Here is a 19,702-nt window from a genome sequence, read left to right on the forward strand (position 1 = left end):
GTAGGTAGGTAGGTAGGTAGGTAGGTAGGTAGGTAGGTAGGTAGGTAGGTAGGTAGGTAGGTAGGTAGGTAGGTAGGTAGGTAGGTAGGTAGGTAGGTAGGTAGGTAGGTAGGTAGGTAGGTAGGTAGGTAGGTAGGTAGGTAGGTAGGTAGGTAGGTAGGTAGGTAGGTAGGTAGGTAGGTAGGTAGGTAGGTAGGTAGGTTAGGTTAGGTTAGGTTAGGTTAGGTTAGGTTAGGTTAGGTTAGGTTAGGTTAGGTTAGGTTAGGTTAGGTTAGGTTAGGTTAGGTTAGGTTAGGTTAGGTTAGGTTACAGATGCTGGACGCTTATCGCCAGTTGAAAAAAGATCTGCAGCTGGCGATAAGCAAGGCCAAGGAGAAGGCCAGGGAGGAGCTTCTGGCGGGTCTCAATCGAGACCCGTGGGGGCGCCCGTACCGCGGCGTACGCGGAAAGTTCCGCACTCAAGGCGCCCCCGTCACTGAGACGCTGCCGCCGGAACTCCTCCTGCGCCTGGTCGGGGAACTCTTTCCCCATCCAGGCGAGCATGTCCCTCCGCAGATGGCCCCCCGCTCCGTGATCGAAGACGCAGTGGCTCCACCACTGACCACGGAGCGGGAGATGGAGATGGCCCTCGGCCGCTTGAGGGCCAAGAACACGGCGCCGGGTCCGGACGGGGTTCCAGGGCGTGTTCTGTGCGACGCCCTGGAATTCCTGGGTGCAAGGCTTCGGGAGCTGTTCGACGAGTGCCTGTGCAGCGGGCAGTTTCCGAAGCCTTGGAAGGAAGGAAAGTTGGTCCTGTTGCCGAAGGAAGGTCGGCCGATGGATTCCCCTTCGGCATACAGGCCAATAGTGCTGCTGAACGAGACGGGCAAACTCTTCGAGAAGGTCCTCGCAGCCCGTCTCGTTCAGCACCTCGAGGAGGTCGGTCCGGGTCTCTCAGAGGCTCAGTACGGGTTCAGGGCGGGCCGGTCGACGGTCGACGCCCTGGACGCCCTGAAGACTCGGACGACGGAAGCGGTGGCCCGGGGGCAAGTCGTCCTGGCGGTTTCGCTCGACGTGGCGAACGCCTTCAACAGTCTCCCTTTCGAGACGATACGGGAGGCACTCCGATACCATGGGGTGCCGACCTATCTCAGGAGGCTGCTGGAGGCGTACCTCCAGGACAGGGAGGTCCTCTGGGCGGGGGTCGATGGGAGGCTGGTCCGGCGTCGGGTAGGCTGCGGCGTTCCACAGGGGTCGGTTCTCGGCCCAATCCTGTGGAACGTCGGTTTCGACTGGCTCCTGCGAGCTCCCGTCCTTCCCGGGATGGGGGTGTTGTGCTACGCTGACGACACCCTCGTCACGGCGACTGGGCGGGACTTTCGGGAGGCGGCACGCCTCGCCGAGGTCGGAACGGCTCTCACCGTGGACCGTATGGGAATGCTGGGCTTGAGGGTCTCCATATCCAAAACGGAGGCCCTCCTGTTCCACGGTCCACGGCAAGGACCCCCACGAGGGGCGAGTATCACCGTCCGGGGGACGGTGATCAAGGTGCAGGCCCAGATGAAGTATCTGGGCCTCATCCTGGACGGTCGATGGAGCTTCGGGCAGCATTTTGTCCATCTCGGCCCGAGGCTCATCAACGCCGCCGCCGCTCTCGGCCGCCTCCTTCCGAATGTGGGGGGGCCGGGATCGCTATGCCGGCGTCTATATTCCGGTGTAGTGAGGTCGATGGCGCTGTACGGTGCCCCGATCTGGGTCGACGCCCTCACCGCTGACAACCGGGCCCTGCTGCGTAAGCCGCAGAGGGTCATAGCGGTGAGAGGCATCAGAGGGTACCGTACGGTGTCGTGGGCTGCGGCGACACTTCTCGCGGGCGATCCGCCCTGGGAGCTCCAGGCGGAGGTGCTCGCGGAAGTGTACCGGTTCCGGGTCGAGGCGAGGAACCGCGGCGACCGTCCAGGGTCGGCGGAGGTCGGGCGGATCAGGGCTCTAGCCCAGCGAGCCCTGATCGCCCGATGGCAGGAGGATCTGGGGTCACCCACGGTGGGCTTGGCGACAGTGGAGGCGATCCGGCCCCACTTGAGTCGCTGGGTCGAGAGGAAGAAGGGCACACTCACCTTCAGGATGACGCAGGTACTTACCGGGCACGGATGCTTCGGTAAGTACCTGCACGGGATAGCGCGGCGGGAGGTGTCACCCTCCTGCCACGAGTGTGGTGCGCCAGTCGACACGGCGCACCACACCCTGAGTGAGTGTGCTGCGTGGGGGCCCCAGAGGCACACCCTTGCGGCGACTATGGGCGGAGACCTCTCGCTGCCGAGCATCGTCAACGAAATGCTCGGTAGTGAGATGTGTTGGTCGGAGATGCGCTCCTTCTGCGAAAGCGTGATGTCGCAGAAGGAAGCCGCGGAGCGGGAGCGGGAAGAGGATGCCGCTGCAGACCCGCTCCGCCGAAGACGACCGGGGAGGAGGAAGAAGCGCTACGCGCACCTTCTCCCCCCGCCTCAATAGGCGTCGCAGGGACTAGGGGGGGTCTCAGTACCCCGAGAACCCCCTCTAGGTGTTGGAGGCCCGCATAGGCGGGCCGACCGTCAGGGCGTCACGGTAGCATGCGCAAGCGATCCCGTGGCGCCCGCCGAAAGACGGAGAGGGTACCGCTGGTTTTTTAGTGGGTAAACCCGGCGTACCTGGGCGCACTCGGCGTCCAGGGCTCCGGGGAGTCCCACACACCCCCCCACCTTCCATCACGTGGGGGAAGCGCGTAACGCGTTTTTCCAGCGAGAAAAAAAAAAAAAAAAAAAAAAAAAAAAAAAAAAGGTTAGGTTAGGTTAGGTTAGGTTAGGTTAGGTTAGGTTAGGTTAGGTTAGGTTAGGTTAGGTTAGGTTAGGTTAGGTTAGGTTAGGTTAGGTTAGGTTAGGTTAGGTTAGGTTAGGTTAGGTTAGGTTAGGTTAGGTTAGGTTAGGTTAGGTTAGGTTAGGTTAGGTTAGGTTAGGTTAGGTTAGGTTAGGTTAGGTTAGGTTAGGTTAGGTTAGGTTAGGTTAGGTTAGGTTAGGTTAGGTTAGGTTAGGTTAGGTTAGGTTAGGTTAGGTTAGGTTAGGTTAGGTTAGGTTAGGTTAGGTTAGGTTAGGTTAGGTTAGGTTAGGTTAGGTTAGGTTAGGTTAGGTTAGGTTAGGTTAGGTTAGGTTAGGTTAGGTTAGGTTAGGTTAGGTTAGGTTAGGTTAGGTTAGGTTAGGTTAGGTTAGGTTAGGTTAGGTTAGGTTAGGTTAGGTTAGGTTAGGTTAGGTTAGGTTAGGTTAGGTTAGGTTAGGTTAGGTTAGGTTAGGTTAGGTTAGGTTAGGTTAGGTTAGGTTAGGTTAGGTTAGGTTAGGTTAGGTTAGGTTAGGTTAGGTTAGGTTAGGTTAGGTTAGGTTAGGTTAGGTTAGGTTAGGTTAGGTTAGGTTAGGTTAGGTTAGGTTAGGTTAGGTTAGGTTAGGTTAGGTTAGGTTAGGTTAGGTTAGGTTAGGTTAGGTTAGGTTAGGTTAGGTTAGGTTAGGTTAGGTTAGGTTAGGTTAGGTTAGGTTAGGTTAGGTTAGGTTAGGTTAGGTTAGGTTAGGTTAGGTTAGGTTAGGTTAGGTTAGGTTAGGTTAGGTTAGGTTAGGTTAGGTTAGGTTAGGTTAGGTTAGGTTAGGTTAGGTTGGGGTACATGTCGGTCACCTCCTCGTGGTGTACCCTGGGCAACGGGGCCGGCTTGAGCTTGCTCGTCGGCCACGGCTAAGACTGGCGGGAGGGATGCCGCGGGGCTGCTCCTGGTACGTCCCTGATCGGCGTCAGGGTGGACCATGAGAGTGGCCTCGTTGGCTAGGAGGGAGTGGGAGGGCTCGCTACTCGAGCCTCCCAGGTGTTTTGCACCGGCGGTCAGCGGCGGAGCCTACCATCTTATCCGCCGCAGGGCGTCAGCTTCGTTGACGTCCAGCCTCCAGTGGCGGACTCGGGGGAGTTCGCCACATTTCCGCGTGGAGGATGAGGGGGAAGGCGCGCACTAGGCGCGCTTTCCATGAATATTCAGCCGCCTTACGGCGGCTGCCGCTGGTGGGGTCGTGGTTGCATGCCCTTGGCGATCCCGTGGCCTCACCACTCGGCGGCATGGTGGAAACCCGAGGATGGTTTTAGTGGGTAGGACAGGGCATTAGCACTAGCGTGCCCTGGCACGGGGCATTAGTTCCCGGTTGAGTCCCACATACCCGTCCTGGTCCCCCGACCGGGCGGCATGCGTAAATGCATTTCCTCCTCGTTAAACAAAAAAAAAAAAAAAGGTTAGGTTAGGTTAGGTTAGGTTAGGTTAGGTTAGGTTAGGTTAGGTTAGGTTAGGTTAGGTTAGGTTAGGTTAGGTTAGGTTAGGTTAGGTTAGGTTAGGTTAGGTTAGGTTAGGTTAGGTTAGGTTAGGTTAGGTTAGGTTAGGTTAGGTTAGGTTAGGTTAGGTTAGGTTAGGTTAGGTTAGGTTAGGTTAGGTTAGGTTAGGTTAGGTTAGGTTAGGTTAGGTTAGGTTGGAAGTACATTTTTCAAAATTTTTTCTCCATTTCTTGTCGTAAAAATCTGAAAAAAATACCTCACTCAGTTCTCACTATTAAAATTATAATTCCACTTTTAACTTACTTATATCTCCCGTTTTTGTCTGTTTTTAAGCTATTTTTAAGTTTTTCGTTTATATCTTTCTTATTATTGTTTCGATCTTTTTTCCGTGTTCGGCGCGATTGTGGGGCCCTCTGCTCTGCATCCGTTGACATCTCAATCTCCCGGATCGGCCTATCCGTTCGAGAGTTATCGGTCGAAAACCGAAAAATTTTTCACCTTTTTTCATTATATTTTTCTGTTTTTTATTTTTAATTCGTTCATTTGTAATCTTATCTTGTTTTGCTCTTTGGCGCATTTGTAGGGCCCTCTGCCCTGCATCCATCGAGACATCTCACTCCCGGATCGGCGTCTCCGTTCCGGAGCTATTAATTTTTACAAACAGAATCTGTATCGATTATTCGCTACAAGAATCGGATCGCTCTTGAAAGTCTTCTTAAGCGATCCGAAACTCTAAATATTCGAAGTACATTTTTCAAAATTTTTTCTCCATTTCTTGTCGTAAAAATCTGAAAAAAATACCTCACTCAGTTCTCACTATTAAAATTATAATTCCACTTTTAACTTACTTATATCTCCCGTTTTTGTCTGTTTTTAAGCTATTTTTAAGTTTTTCGTTTATATCTTTCTTATTATTGTTTCGATCTTTTTTCCGTGTTCGGCGCGATTGTGGGGCCCTCTGCTCTGCATCCGTTGACATCTCAATCTCCCGGATCGGCCTATCCGTTCGAGAGTTATCGGTCGAAAACCGAAAAATTTTTCACCTTTTTTCATTATATTTTTCTGTTTTTTATTTTTAATTCGTTCATTTGTAATCTTATCTTGTTTTGCTCTTTGGCGCATTTGTAGGGCCCTCTGCCCTGCATCCATCGAGACATCTCACTCCCGGATCGGCGTCTCCGTTCCGGAGCTATTAATTTTTACAAACAGAATCTGTATCGATTATTCGCTATAAGAATCGGATCGCTCTTGAAAGTCTTCTTAAGCGATCCGAAACTCTAAATATTCGAAGTACATTTTTCAAAATTTTTTCTCCATTTCTTGTCGTAAAAATCTGAAAAAAATACCTCACTCAGTTCTCACTATTAAAATTATAATTCCACTTTTAACTTACTTATATCTCCCGTTTTTGTCTGTTTTTAAGCTATTTTTAAGTTTTTCGTTTATATCTTGCTTATTATTGTTTCGATCTTTTTTCCGTGTTCGGCGCGATTGTGGGGCCCTCTGCTCTGCATCCGTTGACATCTCAATCTCCCGGATCGGCCTATCCGTTCGAGAGTTATCGGTCGAAAACCGAAAAATTTTTCACCTTTTTTCATTATATTTTTCTGTTTTTTATTTTTAATTCGTTCATTTTTAATCTTATCTTGTTTTGCTCTTTGGCGCATTTGTAGGGCCCTCTGCCCTGCATCCATCGAGACATCTCACTCCCGGATCGGCGTCTCCGTTCCGGAGCTATTAATTTTTACAAACAGAATCTGTATCGATTATTCGCTACAAGAATCGGATCGCTCTTGAAAGTCTTCTTAAGCGATCCGAAACTCTAAATATTCGAAGTACATTTTTCAAAATTTTTTCTCCATTTCTTGTCGCAAAAATCTGAAAAAAATACCTCACTCAGTTCTCACTATTAAAATTATAATTCCACTTTTAACTTACTTATATCTCCCGTTTTTGTCTGTTTTTAAGCTATTTTTAAGTTTTTCGTTTATATCTTTCTTATTATTGTTTCGATCTTTTTTCCGTGTTCGGCGCGATTGTGGGGCCCTCTGCTCTGCATCCGTTGACATCTCAATCTCCCGGATCGGCCTATCCGTTCGAGAGTTATCGGTCGAAAACCGAAAAATTTTTCACCTTTTTTCATTATATTTTTCTGTTTTTTATTTTTAATTCGTTCATTTGTAATCTTATCTTGTTTTGCTCTTTGGCGCATTTGTAGGGCCCTCTGCCCTGCATCCATCGAGACATCTCACTCCCGGATCGGCGTCTCCGTTCCGGAGCTATTAATTTTTACAAACAGAATCTGTATCGATTATTCGCTACAAGAATCGGATCGCTCTTGAAAGTCTTCTTAAGCGATCCGAAACTCTAAATATTCGAAGTACATTTTTCAAAATTTTTTCTCCATTTCTTGTCGTAAAAATCTGAAAAAAATACCTCACTCAGTTCTCACTATTAAAATTATAATTCCACTTTTAACTTACTTATATCTCCCGTTTTTGTCTGTTTTTAAGCTATTTTTAAGTTTTTCGTTTATATCTTTCTTATTATTGTTTCGATCTTTTTTCCGTGTTCGGCGCGATTGTGGGGCCCTCTGCTCTGCATCCGTTGACATCTCAATCTCCCGGATCGGCCTATCCGTTCGAGAGTTATCGGTCGAAAACCGAAAAATTTTTCACCTTTTTTCATTATATTTTTCTGTTTTTTATTTTTAATTCGTTCATTTGTAATCTTATCTTGTTTTGCTCTTTGGCGCATTTGTAGGGCCCTCTGCCCTGCATCCATCGAGACATCTCACTCCCGGATCGGCGTCTCCGTTCCGGAGCTATTAATTTTTACAAACAGAATCTGTATCGATTATTCGCTACAAGAATCGGATCGCTCTTGAAAGTCTTCTTAAGCGATCCGAAACTCTAAATATTCGAAGTACATTTTTCAAAATTTTTTCTCCATTTCTTGTCGTAAAAATCTGAAAAAAATACCTCACTCAGTTCTCACTATTAAAATTATAATTCCACTTTTAACTTACTTATATCTCCCGTTTTTGTCTGTTTTTAAGCTATTTTTAAGTTTTTCGTTTATATCTTTCTTATTATTGTTTCGATCTTTTTTCCGTGTTCGGCGCGATTGTGGGGCCCTCTGCTCTGCATCCGTTGACATCTCAATCTCCCGGATCGGCCTATCCGTTCGAGAGTTATCGGTCGAAAACCGAAAAATTTTTCACCTTTTTTCATTATATTTTTCTGTTTTTTATTTTTAATTCGTTCATTTGTAATCTTATCTTGTTTTGCTCTTTGGCGCATTTGTAGGGCCCTCTGCCCTGCATCCATCGAGACATCTCACTCCCGGATCGGCGTCTCCGTTCCGGAGCTATTAATTTTTACAAACAGAATCTGTATCGATTATTCGCTACAAGAATCGGATCGCTCTTGAAAGTCTTCTTAAGCGATCCGAAACTCTAAATATTCGAAGTACATTTTTCAAAATTTTTTCTCCATTTCTTGTCGTAAAAATCTGAAAAAAATACCTCACTCAGTTCTCACTATTAAAATTATAATTCCACTTTTAACTTACTTATATCTCCCGTTTTTGTCTGTTTTTAAGCTATTTTTAAGTTTTTCGTTTATATCTTTCTTATTATTGTTTCGATCTTTTTTCCGTGTTCGGCGCGATTGTGGGGCCCTCTGCTCTGCATCCGTTGACATCTCAATCTCCCGGATCGGCCTATCCGTTCGAGAGTTATCGGTCGAAAACCGAAAAATTTTTCACCTTTTTTCATTATATTTTTCTGTTTTTTATTTTTAATTCGTTCATTTGTAATCTTATCTTGTTTTGCTCTTTGGCGCATTTGTAGGGCCCTCTGCCCTGCATCCATCGAGACATCTCACTCCCGGATCGGCGTCTCCGTTCCGGAGCTATTAATTTTTACAAACAGAATCTGTATCGATTATTCGCTACAAGAATCGGATCGCTCTTGAAAGTCTTCTTAAGCGATCCGAAACTCTAAATATTCGAAGTACATTTTTCAAAATTTTTTCTCCATTTCTTGTCGTAAAAATCTGAAAAAAATACCTCACTCAGTTCTCACTATTAAAATTATAATTCCACTTTTAACTTACTTATATCTCCCGTTTTTGTCTGTTTTTAAGCTATTTTTAAGTTTTTCGTTTATATCTTTTTCATTATTGTTTCGATCTTTTTTCCGTGTTCGGCGCGATTGTGGGGCCCTCTGCTCTGCATCCGTTGACATCTCAATCTCCCGGATCGGCCTATCCGTTCGAGAGTTATCGGTCGAAAACCGAAAAATTTTTCACCTTTTTTCATTATATTTTTCTGTTTTTTATTTTTAATTCGTTCATTTGTAATCTTATCTTGTTTTGCTCTTTGGCGCATTTGTAGGGCCCTCTGCCCTGCATCCATCGAGACATCTCACTCCCGGATCGGCGTCTCCGTTCCGGAGCTATTAATTTTTACAAACAGAATCTGTATCGATTATTCGCTATAAGAATCGGATCGCTCTTGAAAGTCTTCTTAAGCGATCCGAAACTCTAAATATTCGAAGTACATTTTTCAAAATTTTTTCTCCATTTCTTGTCGTAAAAATCTGAAAAAAATACCTCGCTCAGTTCTCACTATTAAAATTATAATTCCACTTTTAACTTACTTATATCTCCCGTTTTTGTCTGTTTTTAAGCTATTTTTAAGTTTTTCGTTTATATCTTTCTTATTATTGTTTCGATCTTTTTTCCGTGTTCGGCGCGATTGTGGGGCCCTCTGCTCTGCATCCGTTGACATCTCAATCTCCCGGATCGGCCTATCCGTTCGAGAGTTATCGGTCGAAAACCGAAAAATTTTTCACCTTTTTTCATTATATTTTTCTGTTTTTTATTTTTAATTCGTTCATTTGTAATCTTATCTTGTTTTGCTCTTTGGCGCATTTGTAGGGCCCTCTGCCCTGCATCCATCGAGACATCTCACTCCCGGATCGGCGTCTCCGTTCCGGAGCTATTAATTTTTACAAACAGAATCTGTATCGATTATTCGCTACAAGAATCGGATCGCTCTTGAAAGTCTTCTTAAGCGATCCGAAACTCTAAATATTCGAAGTACATTTTTCAAAATTTTTTCTCCATTTCTTGTCGCAAAAATCTGAAAAAAATACCTCGCTCAGTTCTCACTATTAAAATTATAATTCCACTTTTAACTTACTTATATCTCCCGTTTTTGTCTGTTTTTAAGCTATTTTTAAGTTTTTCGTTTATATCTTTCTTATTATTGTTTCGATCTTTTTTCCGTGTTCGGCGCGATTGTGGGGCCCTCTGCTCTGCATCCGTTGACATCTCAATCTCCCGGATCGGCCTATCCGTTCGAGAGTTATCGGTCGAAAACCGAAAAATTTTTCACCTTTTTTCATTATATTTTTCTGTTTTTTATTTTTAATTCGTTCATTTGTAATCTTATCTTGTTTTGCTCTTTGGCGCATTTGTAGGGCCCTCTGCCCTGCATCCATCGAGACATCTCACTCCCGGATCGGCGTCTCCGTTCCGGAGCTATTAATTTTTACAAACAGAATCTGTATCGATTATTCGCTACAAGAATCGGATCGCTCTTGAAAGTCTTCTTAAGCGATCCGAAACTCTAAATATTCGAAGTACATTTTTCAAAATTTTTTCTCCATTTCTTGTCGTAAAAATCTGAAAAAAATACCTCACTCAGTTCTCACTATTAAAATTATAATTCCACTTTTAACTTACTTATATCTCCCGTTTTTGTCTGTTTTTAAGCTATTTTTAAGTTTTTCGTTTATATCTTTTTTATTATTGTTTCGATCTTTTTTCCGTGTTCGGCGCGATTGTGGGGCCCTCTGCTCTGCATCCGTTGACATCTCAATCTCCCGGATCGGCCTATCCGTTCGAGAGTTATCGGTCGAAAACCGAAAAATTTTTCACCTTTTTTCATTATATTTTTCTGTTTTTTATTTTTAATTCGTTCATTTGTAATCTTATCTTGTTTTGCTCTTTGGCGCATTTGTAGGGCCCTCTGCCCTGCATCCATCGAGACATCTCACTCCCGGATCGGCGTCTCCGTTCCGGAGCTATTAATTTTTACAAACAGAATCTGTATCGATTATTCGCTACAAGAATCGGATCGCTCTTGAAAGTCTTCTTAAGCGATCCGAAACTCTAAATATTCGAAGTACATTTTTCAAAATTTTTTCTCCATTTCTTGTCGTAAAAATCTGAAAAAAATACCTCACTCAGTTCTCACTATTAAAATTATAATTCCACTTTTAACTTACTTATATCTCCCGTTTTTGTCTGTTTTTAAGCTATTTTTAAGTTTTTCGTTTATATCTTTCTTATTATTGTTTCGATCTTTTTTCCGTGTTCGGCGCGATTGTGGGGCCCTCTGCTCTGCATCCGTTGACATCTCAATCTCCCGGATCGGCCTATCCGTTCGAGAGTTATCGGTCGAAAACCGAAAAATTGTGCCCTCCCACCCGCCCTGTAATATATATATAGAACAGGGAGGGTCAAAATTAAGAAAAAATTTTTTATTGTTAATTCTGTAAGCCTAGGCTCTGGGGATCATAAATGATGCCTTAGAGCCACCCTCAGCCACGTACTTCCTGAGGGAAGCTGCCTTTTAGCTGCTTTTGCAATATGGATACGGATATGGAGACAGCGTCGGATGCCTCGGTCCGGTTCGTCGAATCCGACTCAGGCTCCGACACGGCGGGACCTGCTGCCGACCGCCGCGGCAAGCCTAAGAAAAGTGGGCTCAGTCGAGCAAGAATAGAGCTCAAAGCCAAAGAAGATGAGGAGAGAGAGCTCGCTTTCGAGCGGACCCTCAGAAGCAGGGCGTTCAAAAAAACGCCTGTGGTCGTTCCCGAGCTTGAAGAAGCTGCTTCGTTAGCCAAGGTGGATCCGGCCCTCCAGAGCAACGAGGAGCTCCGCGCGGAGGCTGGCCGCAGTGCACGCGAGATTAGAGAGGTCGCGCTGAAGTCCTCCAACCTCAAAGGAGGCTTCATCAAGAGGCTGAAGGACGCAGCGGCCTCTCTGGAAGGCGTCGTCGAAGCTCTGGCGTCCCGGACGGAGGCCGACGAAGCCCGTAACCTCCGTGCGGATAACAGTCGTATGCGCAGGGAGATTGACTCCCTCAAGGCGGAGCTAAAGGCCCACCGCCGTGAGTACGCGGAGATGCGTACCACGGTGGCAGCGGCGACCGAGGCGGCCAACACCCCGCGAGGCGCTCCTTCGATGGAGGAGCTCAAGGACTTCATCGTCACGTCGATCGGCGCGGCGATGAAGGACCAATTGGCGGGCCTGGAGGAGCGCCTCCCGGCGAGGATGCAGCGACCTCCCTCCGCGGCAGATAAAACGCAGATGTCGCAGGGTCCACCGCCGTCTATCTCGACGGCCCGCCAGGACGGGGGTGTGGGAGCCCCAGCCAAGCCTAGGAAGGCGGCTGCTCTGGCTGCTCAGACCAAGCCCACCGCTTGCCTACCGAGCGCACCGGCACCGGCGACGTCCCAAACACCACCGAACCAGGAGACGTCCTGGTCCACGGTGGTGAAGAAGGGCAGGAAGGGGAGCAAGACCACCTCTTCCGACGCTAAGACGCTGCCGAAAACGCCCCAGCCAGCCAAATCGAAGCTGGCCACCCCTCGCTCGGCTGCAATCGTTCTCACGTTGCAGCCGGAAGCAGTAGGAAAGGGCGTCACCTACGCGCAGGTCCTGGAGAGAGCGGAGCAAAGTGTCAAGCTCCAGGACCTAGGAATCAGCGGTGGGCTGAAGGTGCGACGCACGGCGACCGGAGCCAGGGCTCTCGAGCTGCCGAAAGCCCAAGCGGAGCAGGCCGATAGGTTGGCGGCGAAGCTCCGCACAGTTCTCGACGGGGTCGCTGACGTAGTGCGCCCGGTCAAGAAGGCCGACCTGAAGGTGACGGGGCTCGACGACTCCGTCACCTTGGAGAAACTGGCCGCGGCGATCGCGCACGCCGGTGACTGCTCCTCCGAGGCGGTGAAGTGCGGAGTGATGCAGCGCGGACCCGGCTATATGGGGATGGTCCGCGTCACCTGCCCCCTCACGGCAGCGAAGAAGCTGGCCGCTGCCGGTCGCCTCCTCGTCGGGTGGAGCTCGGCCAAGGTGGCCGTCGTGGAGCAGCGCCCTATGCGCTGCTACAAGTGTATGGGCCTTGGCCATACACGGGCGCTCTGCCCGTCGAAGGCGGAGAGGGGAGGCCTGTGCTACCGCTGTGGCTCGGACGGCCACAAGTCAGCGGAATGCACGGCCAAGATGCGCTGCGCGGTCTGCGCAGAGGCCGGCAAGCCTTCGGGGCACCTGATGGGGGCCAGGGATTGCAACCCCCCCATCACGAAGGGTAAAGCGGTCCAAGGAACCAGGACCGCCCCGCGCGAGGAAAGCCGCCAGGCTACGGAGGAAGCTCAGAAGAATCAAGTATGCCAGCACACCTGAGCTTCCTACAATCGAACGTGAACCACTCCGCCGGAGCGCAGGACCTTCTGCTGCAGTCCATGGCGGAGTGGCAGGTAGACCTGGCGGTGGCCTGCGAGCCCTACTTCGTCCCTCCCCTACCTCACTGGCTGGGGGACTCGGACGACACCGTGGCGGTTCTCACGAGGAGCGGAACGGGCCCCCCCCTCTCACTCATCGAGAGGGGCTCGGGCTACGTAGTGGTGGGGTGGGGGGAGTACGTCGTCGTCGGTACGTACTTCTCCCCTAATCGCAGCCTGGCTGAGTTCGAGACTTACCTCGGCTTAGTCAGAGCTGCGGTGGCCAGGCAGTCGCCGAAACCGATACTGGTTCTCGGCGACTTAAACGCAAAGTCGCGTGCCTGGGGCAACCCCGCCACGAATCCGCGAGGGAGGGCCGTCCAGGTGTGGGCCCTGCTCTCCGACCTGTCCCTTCTAAACAGGGGGCAGGTTCACACCTGCGTGCGACATCAGGGGGGTTCCGTGGTGGACGTTTCGTTCGCCACCCCTGTCGTTGCACGCAGAGTGGTCGACTGGAGAGTGAAGGAGGAGGTGGAGACTCTATCGGATCACCGGTACATCCGATTCGAGATCTCCACCTCTAGCAGGCCGGCGGAACCCCAGAGGGTGCCGACTACGCTGCCGAGGTGGTCTCTCGGCCAGGTCGATCGAGAGCTGGTCAAGGAGGCCGCCATCGTGCAGCGGTGGGGTTCCGCGGGGAGGACGGAGGGCGCCAGCGCAGAGGAGCTGGCGGGCCGCATGCGCAGTTCGCTCAAGGAGGTCTGCGATGCGGCCATGCCTCGGACCCGGCGCAGGGTTCCGCGCCGGCACGTCTATTGGTGGTCGCCCGAAATCGCCGACCTTCGGGCGACGTGCTGCCGGGCGCGGAGGGCCTACGTCCGCTGTCGAAGGCGCAACGGCCTCGACACGGACCTGGAGGGACGGATGCTGGACGCTTATCGCCAGTTGAAAAAAGATCTGCAGCTGGCGATAAGCAAGGCCAAGGAGAAGGCCAGGGAGGAGCTTCTGGCGGGTCTCAATCGAGACCCGTGGGGGCGCCCGTACCGCGGCGTACGCGGAAAGTTCCGCACTCAAGGCGCCCCCGTCACTGAGACGCTGCCGCCGGAACTCCTCCTGCGCCTGGTCGGGGAACTCTTTCCCCATCCAGGCGAGCATGTCCCTCCGCAGATGGCCCCCCGCTCCGTGATCGAAGACGCAGTGGCTCCACCACTGATCACGGAGCGGGAGATGGAGATGGCCCTCGGCCGCTTGAGGGCCAAGAACACGGCGCCGGGTCCGGACGGGGTTCCAGGGCGTGTTCTGTGCGACGCCCTGGAATTCCTGGGTGCAAGGCTTCGGGAGCTGTTCGACGAGTGCCTGTGCAGCGGGCAGTTTCCGAAGCCTTGGAAGGAAGGAAAGTTGGTCCTGTTGCCGAAGGAAGGTCGGCCGATGGATTCCCCTTCGGCATACAGGCCAATAGTGCTGCTGAACGAGACGGGCAAACTCTTCGAGAAGGTCCTCGCAGCCCGTCTCGTTCAGCACCTCGAGGAGGTCGGTCCGGGTCTCTCAGAGGCTCAGTACGGGTTCAGGGCGGGCCGGTCGACGGTCGACGCCCTGGACGCCCTGAAGACTCGGACGACGGAAGCGGTGGCCCGGGGGCAAGTCGTCCTGGCGGTTTCGCTCGACGTGGCGAACGCCTTCAACAGTCTCCCTTTCGAGACGATACGGGAGGCACTCCGATACCATGGGGTGCCGACCTATCTCAGGAGGCTGCTGGAGGCGTACCTCCAGGACAGGGAGGTCCTCTGGGCGGGGGTCGATGGGAGGCTGGTCCGGCGTCGGGTAGGCTGCGGCGTTCCACAGGGGTCGGTTCTCGGCCCAATCCTGTGGAACGTCGGTTTCGACTGGCTCCTGCGAGCTCCCGTCCTTCCCGGGATGGGGGTGTTGTGCTACGCTGACGACACTCTCGTCACGGCGACTGGGCGGGACTTTCGGGAGGCGGCACGCCTCGCCGAGGTCGGAACGGCTCTCACCGTGGACCGTATGGGAATGCTGGGCTTGAGGGTCTCCATATCCAAAACGGGGGCCCTCCTGTTCCACGGTCCACGGCAAGGACCCCCACGAGGGGCGAGTATCACCGTCCGGGGGACGGTGATCAAGGTGCAGGCCCAGATGAAGTATCTGGGCCTCATCCTGGACGGTCGATGGAGCTTCGGGCAGCATTTTGTCCATCTCGGCCCGAGGCTCATCAACGCCGCCGCCGCTCTCGGCCGCCTCCTTCCGAATGTGGGGGGGCCGGGATCGCTATGCCGGCGTCTATATTCCGGTGTAGTGAGGTCGATGGCGCTGTACGGTGCCCCGATCTGGGTCGACGCCCTCACCGCTGACAACCGGGCCCTGCTGCGTAAGCCGCAGAGGGTCATAGCGGTGAGAGGCATCAGAGGGTACCGTACGGTGTCGTGGGCTGCGGCGACACTTCTCGCGGGCGATCCGCCCTGGGAGCTCCAGGCGGAGGTGCTCGCGGAAGTGTACCGGTTCCGGGTCGAGGCGAGGAACCGCGGCGACCGTCCAGGGTCGGCGGAGGTCGGGCGGATCAGGGCTCTAGCCCAGCGAGCCCTGATCGCCCGATGGCAGGAGGATCTGGGGTCACCCACGGCGGGCCTGGCGACAGTGGAGGCGATCCGGCCCCACTTGAGTCGCTGGGTCGAGAGGAAGAAGGGCACACTCACCTTCAGGATGACGCAGGTACTTACCGGGCACGGATGCTTCGGTAAGTACCTGCACGGGATAGCGCGGCGGGAGGTGTCACCCTCCTGCCACGAGTGTGGTGCGCCAGTCGACACGGCGCACCACACCCTGAGTGAGTGTGCTGCGTGGGGGCCCCAGAGGCCCACCCTTGCGGCGACTATGGGCGGAGACCTCTCGCTGCCGAGCATCGTCAACGAAATGCTCGGTAGTGAGACGTGTTGGTCGGAGATGCGCTCCTTCTGCGAAAGCGTGATGTCGCAGAAGGAAGCCGCGGAGCGGGAGCGGGAAGAGGATGCCGCTGCAGACCCGCTCCGCCGAAGACGACCGGGGAGGAGGAAGAAGCGCTACGCGCACCTTCTCCCCCCGCCTCAATAGGCGTCGCAGGGACTAGGGGGGGTCTCAGTACCCCGAGAACCCCCTCTAGGTGTTGGAGGCCCGCATAGGCGGGCCGACCGTCAGGGCGTCACGGTAGCATGCGCAAGCGATCCCGTGGCGCCCGCCGAAAGACGGAGAGGGTACCGCTGGTTTTTTAGTGGGTAAACCCGGCGTACCTGGGCGCACTCGGCGTCCAGGGCTCCGGGGAGTCCCACACACCCCCCCACCTTCCATCACGTGGGGGAAGCGCGTAACGCGTTTTTCCAGCGAGAAAAAAAAAAAAAAAAAAAAAAAAGGTTAGGTTAGGTTAGGTTAGGTTAGGTTAGGTTAGGTTAGGTTAGGTTAGGTTAGGTTAGGTTAGGTTAGGTTAGGTTAGGTTAGGTTAGGTTAGGTTAGGTTAGGTTAGGTTAGGTTAGGTTAGGTTAGGTTAGGTTAGGTTAGGTTAGGTTAGGTTAGGTTAGGTTAGGTTAGGTTAGGTTAGGTTAGGTTAGGTTAGGTTAGGTTAGGTTAGGTTAGGTTAGGTTAGGTTAGGTTAGGTTAGGTTAGGTTAGGTTAGGTTAGGTTAGGTTAGGTTAGGTTAGGTTAGGTTAGGTTGGGGTACATGTCAGTCACCTCCTCGTGGTGTACCCTGGGCAACGGGGCCGGCTTGAGCTTGCTCGTCGGCCACGGCTAAGACTGGCGGGAGGGATGCCGCGGGGCTGCTCCTGGTACGTCCCTGATCGGCGTCAGGGCGGACCATGTGAGTGGCCTCGTTGGCTAGGAGGGAGTGGGAGGGCTCGCTACTCGAGCCTCCCAGGTGTTTTACACCGGCGGTCAGCGGCGGAGCCTACCATCTTATCCGCCGCAGGGCGTCAGCTTCGTTGACGCCCAGCCTCCAGTGGCGAACTCGGGGGAGTTCGCTACATTCTTACGTGGAGGATGAGGGGGAAGGCGCGCACTAGGCGCGCTTTCCATGAATATTCAGCCGCCTTAGGGCGGCTGCCGCTGGTGGGGTCGCGGTTGCATGCCCTTGGCGATCCCGTGGCCTCACCACTCGGCGGCATGGTGGAAACCCGAGGATGGTTTTAGTGGGTAGGACAGGGCATTAGCACTAGCGTGCCCTGGCACGGGGCATTAGTTCCCGGTTGAGTCCCACATACCCGTCCCGGTCCCCCGACCGGGCGGCATGCGTAAATGCATTTCCTCCTCGTTAAACAAAAAAAAAAAAAAAAAAGGTTAGGTTAGGTTAGGTTAGGTTAGGTTAGGTTAGGTTAGGTTAGGTTAGGTTAGGTTAGGTTAGGTTAGGTTAGGTTAGGTTGGGGTACATGTCAGTCGCCTCCTCGTGGCGTACCCTGGGCAACGGGGCCGGCTCGAGTTTACTCGCCGGCCACGGCTAAGACTGACGCGGCGGTTAGGCCACGGGTCGCCCCCGGTCCTTCTCTGATCACCAGAGTGGACTGTGTGCGCGGCCTCGTGGCAAATGAGGGTGTTGTATATCTGTAAATATATAGTCGTAGTTTTTATACATATTTCATGTTTATTTTGATTATTTCTTAATTAGGTAGGTGTATATAAATTTGTAAATTTCTTTTGTTGGTTTGAGGAAGAAAACCTCGATAAAAAATCACCCCGAATCCCAAGTGGCCTCGCAGCGCGATGGGATGCATGGCCGAAGGGTATTTCGGTCCCGACTGCGTTTCCTTTCCCACCCTTCCACATCCTTATTCCTTCCTCCTCCTATCCTTCCTTCTTCCTGCCGGCAGCCCCGGCAAAAAAATCTTTAAAATGAGTGCTACTAAAAAAAATTATTCCTCAGGAGGGTGCCAATCCCTCCCCGATTCGCTTCACGGATCGGGCAGTCCCATATCGAAATATGAGGGGGACAAAGTCGCACGATCGATTTGTCACGACGACCATACCGCGAGCATAACGGACACCGATTATACCAAAAAAATACCTGTGGTACGACTGGAGAGGATGGGCGCGCTGTCGGATACCGACAGCGTGTCGAGTCGTATGACTGTTGATATGGCGGTGGAGGTGGGCGCCCGATGGCGCGCGCTGAAACCAACGACCTTGGCTTGAATGAAGGACTAGCTGCCCGGCCTGTGCGACTCTCCGAGTCGGACTCGTCGGTCTGCAGCATGATGACGGTGGAGTCGGGAGATGACACACCCAAGGAGATGACACAGAAGAGGCAGAAGGGTGCGAAGCGGACTCACGCTGAGGAAAGCTGCTCTGGCTCTGAGAGCGACGCGAGCGTGCAGCTGGGTGATAATTCGGAATCCTCAGTGAGCAGGTGGCTAAAACCCGCCACTAAGAGGGGGCGAGGCCGTCCGCCCACCCATGGAAGATACGTGGGCATAGGAAGTCGCAGGAAGAGCTCCGCGAAGCGAAGTCGAAGGCGAAGACGGATCGCTTCCAAACGGAGGACGCGTTGGCCGTATACAACGAAACGGCCAAGTTGGCGCTGGAAGAGAGAGCGGCCCGCAGAGCGAACCGACAGACAGATGAGCATGCCGAGGACGCACCGAAGACGTCCGCCGCTTTGGACACGACAGTCCAGCAGGCGTTAGACGTGGTGCTCCAGGTTGCCGACAAGTCGGGCAACCTGAAGGGTACTTTCGTCAGGGCTCTGAAGACTGCCGCTGACACCATCAAAGGTGCGGTAGCGGAACTTAGAGCTCTGACCATGTCAGAGGAGGTGGCCCGCCTGGAAGCTGCTAACGCACAGCTTTCGGGCCAGTTGGCCGAACTGCGCAGAGAGGTGGCCGAGATGCGCCGAAAACCGCAGGATAACAACGAGGAAGGTCTCAAGCGCATCATGGAGGAGGCGCTGCGGTCCAGCCGAGAGCAGTTCGGCAACATGCTGAACGCCCGGATGGAGGGCATCGAGCGCCGCCTCCTTCCGGAGCCTCGGTTGCGGCCTCCGCTAGCTGCAGACCGCAAGGAGGCAGAAGCTGCAGCTAGCAGCAATACAGCAAGGGTGTCGGCACCAGTCGAGCCGCCCACTGCCAAAGTAGTAGAGAAGGCTGACAAAAAGCCAAAAAGAAGACGAAACGCCCTAGCATGGCTGCCAAGGAGGCGGCAGCGGCTGCGGCCAAGAAGACCGCTCCTCCACCAGCGCCGAAGCCAGGCGGCTCCGGAGCATCTTGGGCGGCTGTTGTTCGTCAACAGCCGAATAAGCCGCCCAAGAAGCCTAAGGCGCCGGAAAAGAAGTCGAAAGAAAGGCGTCCCGGAAGGAAACTTCGCTCTCCTCGCACCGCGGTGATCACCATCACCCTGAAGCCCGGTGCCGAGGAGAAAGGGGTGAGGTATGAGGATGTTCTCGCCGAGGCCAAAAGCCGAATTAAGCTCGGCGAGGTAGGCCTCACCTCTGTGCGCTTCCGCACGACGGCAACGGGGGCACGGATGCTGGAGGTCCCGCCGGGTACCAACGACGCGGAGAAGGCGGCGGATGCCCTGGCGGTCAAGCTCCGCGAGGTCCTCAGCTCGGACGCGGTCCAGGTCCATAGACCGACTAAGTGTGTCGAGTTGAGAATCTTGGACCTGGACGACTCGGTGACTGCGGTGGAGGTGGTGTCTGCGGTCGCCGAAGAGGGGGGTTGTTCCGCTGGAGCAATAAAACCGGGTGTTATTGCCCGGCGCTCCGGCGGCTCCGGCTCCCTCTGGATGAGCTGCCCGGTGGCGGCGGCAAAAAGAGTGCTGGAGGTGGGCCGCGTCAAGGTGGGGTGGGTCTCGGCACGAGTGAGACTGCTCGAGCCGAGGCCGCTGCGCTGCTTCAGGTGCTTGGAGGGG

The 19,702-nt window shown here is 52.7% G+C and overlaps 2 protein-coding genes across 2 annotated transcripts; both read left to right on the forward strand.

Moving 5' to 3' along the window:
* Positions 1–1,539: 1,539 nt before the first annotated feature.
* LOC125069709 lies at positions 1,540–10,957 on the forward strand. Its single transcript, XM_047679263.1, has 2 exons — positions 1,540–1,893; positions 10,886–10,957. Exons 1-2 carry the CDS (start codon positions 1,540–1,542, stop codon positions 10,955–10,957), a joined length of 426 nt encoding a protein of 141 aa, XP_047535219.1.
* A 4,017-nt stretch (positions 10,958–14,974) lies between these two features.
* Positions 14,975–17,989, forward strand: LOC125069718. Its single transcript, XM_047679276.1, has 2 exons — positions 14,975–15,328; positions 17,879–17,989. Exons 1-2 carry the CDS (start codon positions 14,975–14,977, stop codon positions 17,987–17,989), a joined length of 465 nt encoding a protein of 154 aa, XP_047535232.1.
* Positions 17,990–19,702: the final 1,713 nt, after the last annotated feature.

The sequence above is a fragment of the Vanessa atalanta genome, chromosome 2, assembly GCF_905147765.1.
Source record: "Vanessa atalanta chromosome 2, ilVanAtal1.2, whole genome shotgun sequence".
In the NCBI taxonomy this organism is placed as follows: Eukaryota; Metazoa; Arthropoda; class Insecta; order Lepidoptera; family Nymphalidae; genus Vanessa; species Vanessa atalanta.